Raw genomic sequence first — 10,042 nt, forward strand, 5'->3', positions numbered from 1 at the left:
AAGAACAAAACCATCTCTGTGTGCTCAGCCCTGTGCTCAGCACCCGGCCCAGCAGTGTCTGAATGCCAGTGTCTGTGCCATCAGTGCCTGCCAGGGGTTTCCATGGCAAGTGCCAGCACAGGTGACCCAGGTGTCACAGCCAGTGAGGGTTGCCATGTAAACAGTGCCCAGCACGGCCCCTTTCTGTCTGGCTGACCTGGCCTTTGGCCCTGGCACTGCCCTTTGCTGCTGGTTCCGCGGCGCCTGAGCGGCCAGCACGACGGCACAGGGCAGGTGGCCGTGGCACAAGGCCCCAGCACGGGATCCCTTCTGGCTCTGGGCACTGACAGCAGCCCTGAGCAATGTGCTGGCACCGTGGGGTCAGTGCAGTGACCATGGCCACAGCCCCTTGCAATGGCCCAGGGCAGGTTGGCATGATGATCCACCCTCACAGCTGGCCCAGGGCAGCTCTGCAGTGCCCTTCCCCACAGCCTGTCTGCACAGAAGCACTTCCAGGGCTCTCTGCACTTCCCTTCCCTCACTCTTGGGTTACTCCCACACCTCCCAACAACCCACTGGGTGCTTTGGAGTTCCAAGCTGCTCTGGCCTCCAGGAGCTGGTCAAATTCTGCCCTGAGCCAACTCTGCATTTGTGTTTATTGCAGAAATTCCTGCGTGTCTAAATCATTCCTTGAATGGTTCTGCCTTGGGGAAGGGGAACCACCTTGGAGGCACCTCGGGCTTGGCACGGCCTTGGAGGAGGGTGTCTGTTTTCAGTGGGGAAACTCAGGAGTTTTATATTGCTTGAAAAAGAAGAAGAAAACCCCTCTTTGGCTGTGCACAGCCACTTCTCTGAGCAAAGCAGGTCCCAGGTGAGTGAGGAGAGATAGGATGGGCTTGGGGAATGTGGAGCAAAGTTGTCCCCACTGGGTCACATCTCAAGGCACAGCTTCTCTGAGCAGGCCAGACCTCGTTAGGAAAGACCCTGGATCAGTGTCAGTCACAGAATGCTGTAGTCATATCTTCTCAAAAAAGAACAGGAATAAAATGAATCCTTTATAACAGGAATGTGGCTTTTTTAGAAGCTCTTTGAAACATTTCTCCATAATTGCAGTAGGAAAGCTTACTGATGAACTGCCCCAGGCCAGAGGGAAATCAAGGCACGGCCAAGGTTTGTCAGGACTTGCTTGATCCTAATGAGCCCTGTGGTGCATTTGGAGCTGAGCCCTGGAACCTCAGGGCCCAAGAGGAGATTGCACAAACCTTTCCAGGAGTCCAAGTCAGATGAAAACCCCAAAGGGTCTCAAAGCATAAATGGGATTCACTGAGGTCCATCCCTAACACAGGCTCCTCATGGACCCCTTGGAGAAGAGAACTGGAGGCCAGGATGGCACAAAAACCTCTCAAGAGATTCAAAATGGCTCAAAAACCTCTCAGTGTGGAAAGGAAAATCCAAGGTACCTTAAAAAATCTTGAGTATCTCAAAGCATTATTGAGCCCCACTGAGAGTCAATACAAAGCTCTCAAGGGACTCGTTAAAGCAGATAATTGGGGCCATGATTGCACAAACCTCTCACAGAGTCTGTATCCAAAGGGAAACACCAAGTACCTTGAAAGAACTGAAGTACCTTGAAGCATTAATGAGCCCCACTGAGTGTTGTTGCTGACAAAGCCTCTCCAGGGACTAATTACAGCAGATAATTGGAGGCCATGATTGCACAAAGCTCTTAGAGACTCCAAGGCAAAAGCCAAAGCCAAAGTCCTTTGAAAAACCTGCAGTCCCTGGGAGCATTGTGGAGCCCCCAGGGCCATTCCTGAGCAAGGCTCCCCAGGGACTCCTTCCAGCAGATCCTTGAGGCCACTGGGATGTGGGCTAGGGGGAGATGCTAAGGGCAGGACAAGGGGCTGACAGTGCCCTGTCAGCCTGGCTGGGGCTGTGCCAGGAGGCCCCAGGGCCTCAGGACAAGGTGTCTCCTCACAGCCCTCGGTGGCACAGACACTGCTGTGCCCCGGGGCACCCAGACTGGGCTTCTCTTGGGCACTGCCAGCCCTGCCAGGGCCCTTGGCCATGTCCAGCACAGCTTGTCCTGCGTGTCCCACAGCTGCTGCTGTGTCCCTGCAGGCTGCACACTCCCATCTTGCTGCCCCCGGCTCTGCCCTGCATTTCCCTTTCTCTTCTCCCTGATATCTAGTGTTGGAACATCTGAGAAGGGCTCAAAGCTGTACCAGTGTGATAAACTGTGGTAACTTGTTTGTTCATCAAAAGAATTGGAATATTAAAGGAGGAAAAATAAAAATTAAAGTATAAGGGACTAGCCTTATACTAGCTTGTAGCAACTGCTACAAACCGCAAGGCTATAGATATATTGCAAAACCGCAAGATTACAAGTATAATTAATCACCATATAGGGAGCTTTTTGCAGCTTTTTTGCAGACACAGGCTAAGGATGTCGGGGGATGGCCGGAGCTGATTATGAAATCAGCGGCCACCAGGCAACAGCCACCGGACTAGACAACGTAGGAGTGCTCCGGGTACGCCCATCACTGTCCGGAACCGATTGTGAAACCAACGATCACCTGCCTCGACACAACGCAGACACGATGCAGAGGGATGCTCAAGCTACACCCACCGCTATCGCGAAAGACACGAATGAAGAAACCTCCAAGAAACTATAAAAAGAAACTGAATAAGGGAGTGGGGTGTGGGGCACTGCAGTGTGGGACACTGCAGGAGGGGCGGTTTGGAGACCCCTACCCACCCAGCGCTGTTTTGCTTGCTACTGCTTGCTGTAATTAATAAAATGCTAATTGACCTTAAAAAGGCTGAATCAAATTATTCGCCTCAATTTATCACACCAGGATGGTTTAGACTGGACAGGAGAAAGGGTTTCTTTACTGAGAGGGTGGTCAAGCACTGGAACAGGCTCCCTGGAGAGGTGGCTGATGCCCCAAGCCTGTCCGTGTTTAAGAGGCATTTGGACAGTGCCCTAATGCCTGCTTTAACTTTTGGTGACCCTGGAGGGGTCGGGCAGTTGGACCAGACCCTCATTCTGGTCTGAACTGCAGATCATTCCCAGCGGGACTATCCTGGTCCAGTCTGTCCCATTCCATAGTCATACCTGTGCACGGATCCCTGCACAGCTGTGCTCGGACACTCGTCTGCTCAGCAGCTTCCCCTGGATTCCAGTCTCACAGCTGAGGCATTTGGGCATCTGAGCCCTGAGCCCACAGCCCCATTCCAGGTGCTGGTGCAGACCAGACACACCCCACACCCCCAGACCCCTAAGTCCAGTCCCTCCGGTCACTCCGTGGCCAGCACCGTTGGCAGGTGGGCTCTTTGGTGCCCTCCCCCAACTGCTGCCCTCGCACCCCCAGGCTCCCATGCTCAGGCAGAACAGAGATTTGCTCACACAGGGGGAGAATTCAAGTTTAATGAGAAGACAGGACAGACTGCTCTGGTTGGGGTCCTCCCCTCACCTTCCCACAAGTCCTGTGCTAGCCAAAACTGCTCCTCCTCCTCCTTCATCCCAAAACGTGTCCTACACGCCAGGGCAGCAATCCCCTTAGTCCAAATGGTGACCTGCTCTCAGTGACTTTGGGGTTTCAAACGTGGACACGAGGGCTGATGGCTGTCCCAGGAAAGGAGCTGGGACAAGGTGTCCATTGCTCAGGAGCTGTAATTTGGATTGTCACTTGCCACTGTTCCGCTGAGCTCTTCTCTGTTTTGGAGATGGGCTCCTAATGAGCTGGTGGCTCTCCAGTGATGGGCCTGGGAGCAGCCAGGGCAGAGAAAGAACTGAGTTTCTCCTCCAGCCATTGTTGGTGCCCTGTCTGGGTGTGCAGATGAGTCTCTTATCTCTTAACCTGACACAAGCCTGCAGGAGCATCAGTCTCCTGAGGCAGCCCTGTTTGGAGGCTGCACTCACAGGCACTGGTATTGTGTAACAGATGGCATCAGATTCTTGGGATGGCTTTCCAGAAATGCACCATGATTAGGGGAAAAGCTTTGTTCTTGCCCTGGCAATGGATTTGTTCAGGGCCAGGATCACAGATTTGTTCCGAAGGCTGTAGATGAATGGATTTAAGAATGGGTACAGGACTGTGTTGAGCAGAGCTACAATTCTGTTGGTCCTCAAGGAAACATCTTCTGCAGGACACGTGTAGAGAGCAATGCAGCTCCCATAGGCAATGGACAAGGTGATGAGATGGGAAGAACACGTAGTCAAAGCTTTCTTCCTCCCAGAGGCTGCTGGAAGATGCAGAACACAGAAAAGGATGCAGGTGTAAAATGCCAGAGTCAAACATAAGGAACCCAGCACGACACACGCTAAGAAGACAGAGTCTATTTTCCAAAGCAGGCTGGTGTCAGAGCAGGACACTTTGAACAAGGGGGAGTTGTCACAAAGGAAATGGGGGATCTTGGAGCCACAGAAAGACAGCTCCGAGAGGAAGAACAGCCGGTAGCTCAGCAGGGCAAAGCTGAGGACCCAAGCAGCAACAACCAGTGGACACAGAGCTGAGGCTTCATGATGGCAGCATGGAGCAAAGGTTGGCAGATGGCAACATAGCGCTCAAAGGACATGACAACGAGCAGGATGAACTCTGTGCAGCCCAGGGCAAAATAGAAATAGTTTTGGGCAAAGCAGCTGCTTAGTGAGAGAGTGTTCTGACCAGAGCTCAGCATGACAAACAATTTGATGCTTGTGGAGGATGTAAAGCAGATCTCCAGGAAGGCCAGGTTGCTGATGAAAAAGTACATGGGGGTTTGCAGCTGGTGATCCACACACACGAGGAAAATGATGGTTGCATTCCCCATCACTGTTGTCAGGTACATGAGCAGAAGGACCCGAGAGAAAAATACCTGCAGTCTCGGATCAAGCTCTGGGAAACCCTCTAGGATGAACTCAGTAACTGCTGTTTCATTTTCTGGTCCCATGCTGAATTCCAGCTCATCCTGCTGAGACAGGAACATGGCAAAACCAAGTGGGATCATTTCACAGTCTGGACAAACATTTCTATCCTTCCTTCTCTGCTGCTTTCTTTTCCTGCACTCTTGCTATAGAGCACAGAGATTGTGCTTCAAACAATTCTCACACCCTGATTGTTCTCTTTCCCATTTCAGGTAGAGACCTCAGAGATTTTATTGTGTTCTTTCTACCTTCTCCAAACACTCCCAAAGAATTCTTTCACCAGAACAGAGGATTCTAAGGAGCTATTGGCTATTTCCCCCCATTCCTGGCAAATTCCCAGCTCACTCAGACCTACTGCAAACATCTGTCACACCCATGCGCCAAACACCTCTCATCTACAGCACAAACACTAAACGGTGAAATTACATCCAATCTGTGCATTGAACTTCCTTGTTTCTACTTTTCAGTACTTGCCTTTGGACCAGGAGTCCCTGAGGAACTGTTGCTTCCAAAATAAGCAATCCCAAGTATCTCTTTTGCAACCCTCTGCTTTCTTCCACAGCTTTTTCCTCTCTGTCTCTTCAGGAAAGGAATGGGGAGGGCAGAATAGGGACCAAGTAGAACTTGGATTTTTAGTACTTTAATGAGGACTGGAATTTATTATGGATCCACACAGAGTGTCACAATCTGAGCTGTCACCTGTCTGCACCAAAATGAACCTGTGCAGAGCAAGGGAAAAGTGCCAGGAAGAGATTTGTAATTTTTGTTTTATGTGCCAGTTGGGAGCACCCAGCCTCCAAATGTTCTCTTGTCTCCACTGGCTACAGAGGGAGCCTCGAGAAAACAAATTCTCCTGGGCGCCTGCAGGGGAGTAGATGAAACTCACTTTTCAAGTCTCAAATCCCTGATTAATTAAGTAATTAAGTTACTCTGTTTTGAAACCAAAACACACAGCTAAGAAAAGATGTATGAGAAAAATATATGCAATAAAGACTGTTGCTCTCCTTTTCAGGTTTTTTGATTTGCTTTTCAACATGGAGAAGAGCAGAGCAGATGACTTTGAAAATAGGATTATTTAAAATGCCAGGGGAGAAGAGGAGAGGGAGGGTCTGAAGCAGTGAAACAAAGCTCTGTTCATGTGCAACCAGAGCACTGAAGTCATCGGTCCCCTGGTTGGCCCAAGGGCTCTCCCATCTCATTGTCCACACAGAGCAGAGGAGAGCCTGGTCTGAGACAGGCCATCAACTTGAAACCAAGTGACTGAGTTCAGTCAAGATCCCTCAAAATGAACCAACTCTAAAATGAGCACAAATGAGTCACCTTCAAAATTAACTGTGGGACTGAAATGTTTGGGAGCTCTCCAGGTGGGGACTCGGGGCAGCCCTAGAGATGAGCAGATCCTGCTGTGCCCAGGCCGATTCTTGTGCATAAATGCAGTGATCCCCACCCTGGGTGGAGGCTCTGACTGCTTCAGAGACCCCCCTGTAGCAGCTTCTGCTGCACAGCTGAGTAAAACTGAGCAAATTCCAATTCCATAGGATGCTTCCACACTCCAGAGACCACAGGGCAGGCGGATTATCAGAAGCAATCGGAACAGCTGTAAGTGAAGCCACATTTGATGCAGTTGAAGGCTCTGTTGCAAAGGACACTCTTCCAAAGTGAGTTATTCCACAATTCAGTCAATCTTTCCCCTGAGGGCTCATCAAAGAAGAGCAGAGGAAGGAAGAAAAGAGACTTGCTGTTAATCAATGTGCACACTGTAAGAAAGAGAGGGGTTTGAAAAGGGACTGTCCACAGGTACAACACAAAACTCCCCTCTCGTGGCCATCACCGATGGTCACTGCGGGGGACCAGAGGATTCTTTCCCAGCAGAACATCCGGTCACAGCTAAGCTGGGACAATGAGGAGTTAGGATTTTTAGTGGCTACAGGAGCTGGTTGCTCTGTGCCAAATACAGTAAAAGGAAACTTGAGTAATGATTCTATAGCAACCACTGGTGAAACAGGGAATCATGAAACTCAGCCATTTTTCCAGCCCATTGATTTTAAATTAGGAAAACAATGGGTGACTCCCCAGTTTTTGTATCTACTCAATTTACTTAAGCCTCTCCTTGGACAATTTATTGGAAAACCTGAATGCTAAAATCAAGATTAAAATGGCAAAATGCAGGTTATTACTCCAAAATCTAATTATCTGGAAACCTCTGTTTTTGCACTCCAATCTTCAGATGTGATCCATCTGCCATCTGTATCACTTGAGGATGCAGTAAATCTGGTACTCTGGACTGGAGAGGTGCCCCAGTGACCCAGAAAAGCAGAGCCTGTGAGAAACAAATTGAAACCCTGAGCAGGACCAGTAAGGCAGAAGCAATACCCTTTGAGAAAAGGAAGTTGTAAGGGGTTATTATCCCTTGGATAGATTTATAAAAGAAAAGAAAGATTAGATTTATAAAAGAAAAATTTATAAAATAAGGCCTGTTGAAGGAATATGAATCCAAATTTAATAGACTTATTTTGCAGTCAAGAAGGCAAATGGAGAGGATTAGTGGCTGGTACAGGATCCTAGAGCCATAAATGAGACAGTAGAAGATATACACCCGTCCACAGCAAATCCTTGTACCTTGATAACAACCTAGAGTGAAAAATTAAAATGGTTGACAGTGTAGAATTTGAAAGTGTTTTTTTCTGTATCTCTTGGAGTAGTGAAAGTCAAGAACTATTTACTACTGAATGGGACAGTCCAAACACAGTGAGAAGAGCCTGGCTGACTTGGCCAGTTCTACCACAGGAGTTTAAAAATGCCCCCATGATATATGGAAACCAATGGCAAAAGAACGGGAGGAATGGAAACATCAGAACCCTCTTTGGAGTCTTGTTCCAGTCTGGAGATGGCATTCATCTCTGAAACTGAAACTCAGCAGCAGTTCAGGGATCAGACTGTGGCATTGTGGAATTTTCTGGGACTAAGTGGATACAGAGTACAAACAGTCCAGAGCACAGAACCCTATCTGGGATTCAAAATCCTGCAGGGACAAAGGAGGTTGGGACAGGAAGGAAAAGAAGCAATTTGGCAAGTCCCACAGCCATGAACAATGAGAGAGTCACAGGCATTTCTCGGGGTGTGGGATGATGTCAGCTGTGCATCAGCAATTATGGGCTGCTGCTAAAGCCTCTGTGTGAGCTCAGGCAGCTCAGCAGGGCTTTATAGTCTGGACTGGTGTGGCATGGGCTGCCTTTTCACAGCTCCAGCGAGCCCTCATGCGGGCCCTGCTTTGGGGCTCTCAAACCCCATGGACCCATTGGATCTGCTTTTTCCATGTGAGAGACAAAACCCAGCACGGGGAGTGCTGTCACAGTTCCTGGGGACCGGAGCAGGGCTGTGCCTACTTTTCACAGCGACCAGACAATGTCAGCCAGAGCTGCTGGGCTGTCTGAGGGCAGTAGCAGCTGTTCTTCTCTTCATCCAGAAAGCTAAAGAACTGACTTTGGGACAGAGTGTTATAGTTTAAAAATTCTTTCAATGCACAGCTCAAGATGAAACCTCCTGGGGATTTAAAGAAATCTGGACCAAATTTCCTTCATGGTTACCCAGCTGGGTTTGGCTAAAACATCTGTTTATAATGGTCACCACAATAATTGCTGTATGGATTTAGCTTGCATCAGAATTCAGTGTTATAGTGCCCTACACTATAAAACAAAATAGAGATATTGAGAGACCGGTGCCCATAAGGAACTGAGTCTCAAGAAAAGGGGGGACTTGATGAGAGCAGTAGAACAGAACAGCACAACCTTGGAGAAACAGATAAAGGATGTAACTCATGCAAAGCACAAGCATGATGCCTGCTCTGCAAGGCTGACAAAGCAGAAGTTATGCAAAACAATGATATTGGCCTTACTCAAAAGCAGGAGTTGAGGAACAGCCATCTAAAAAGGACACTGGATGTTGGAGACAGACCCCAAAGAACCACATAAAGACTTCTGATAAGGGGTGCAACTATGTCAAATAAAGTCAAAGGAAGTGGGGATAGCTCATGAATATGTAATCAGTGTGTCTGCAAAAAATTCTTCACTCGATGCTCACTGCACTCAAATGGATGTAGGATCAGTCAAATGACTGCCATGCTGTATGTAATAAAGAATATCTACTTTCAAATACTCAGAACTGTGTGAGAAGGTTTCTATCCAGCACATTTCAGTATCAGTGCTGTCCTTGACTCCATTATGCCCCACAGTTTCACAATGGCCCCTTGGTTCCATCAGGCCCTGCTGTATAACAATGGACCCTTGGTTCTGTACTCCTAAAATGGCCTCCTTGGTTCTGCACTGCCACAATGCTCTCCTTGGTTCCACGAGGCCTTGGTGTGTCACAGCAGCCCCTTGGTTCCACGAACTGCCATCGTGTCACCCGCCCTCTTGGATCTGCAGTATCACAATGGACAATTGGTTACAAGCAGCCCCGCTGTGTCACCATGAATATTTGGTTCCAAGGGGCCCCACAGTGTCACAACGGCCCCTTGGTTCCACGAGGCCTCACTGTATAACAACGGCCCCTCAGTTCCATGAGGTTTTGTACTGTCAGCAATGGTCTCCTTGGTTCTGTAGGGTGAAAATGGCTGCTTGGTTCCATAAGGTTCTCAGTGTCACAGGGGTCTCTTTGGTTCCATGAGGCTCTGCAGTGTCACAATGTCCCATGGTTTCCAGGAGCTTCTGTCCTATCAACCATGTCCTTTGTTCCAATGAGGCCCCACAATGTCACAATGGCCCCTTGGCTCCATGAGGTTCCATAGCCTAAGCTGGTTGCCTTGATTCCAAGAGATTCTGCTGTGCCACAATGGCCCCTTGGTTCCATGAGGTTCCAGGATGTCACAATGGTCTCCTTGGATCCACAGTATCTCTATGGACCGTTGGTTCCATGCAGCCCTGCTGTGTCACACTGGTTCCTTAGTTCCATGAAGCTTCACTGCATAGAAATGGAATCTTGGTCCCACAAGGTTCTGCACTGTCAAATTGGTCTCCTTGTTTCTGGACTGTAACAACGGACCCTTGGTTCCACGAGGTTCCAGGATGTCACAATGGTCTCCTTGGTTCCGGACTGTAACAACCGACCCTTGGTTCCATGAGGTTCCAGGAAGTCACAAGGGTCTCCTTGGTTCTG

At 49.0% G+C, this 10,042-nt stretch overlaps 1 protein-coding gene across 1 annotated transcript; it reads right to left on the reverse strand.

Moving 5' to 3' along the window:
• Positions 1-3,709: 3,709 nt before the first annotated feature.
• LOC128799252 (olfactory receptor 6M1-like) lies at positions 3,710-5,153 on the reverse strand. Its single transcript, XM_053963502.1, is given in 2 exon segments — positions 3,710-4,482; positions 4,485-5,153. Coding segments are annotated over 2 exon segments (999 nt in total). The 5' UTR covers positions 4,972-5,153; the 3' UTR covers positions 3,710-3,970.
• Between the last annotated feature and the right edge of the window lie 4,889 nt (positions 5,154-10,042).

This window comes from Vidua chalybeata, chromosome 23 (assembly GCF_026979565.1).
Source record: "Vidua chalybeata isolate OUT-0048 chromosome 23, bVidCha1 merged haplotype, whole genome shotgun sequence".
Lineage (NCBI taxonomy): Eukaryota > Metazoa > Chordata > Aves > Passeriformes > Viduidae > Vidua > Vidua chalybeata.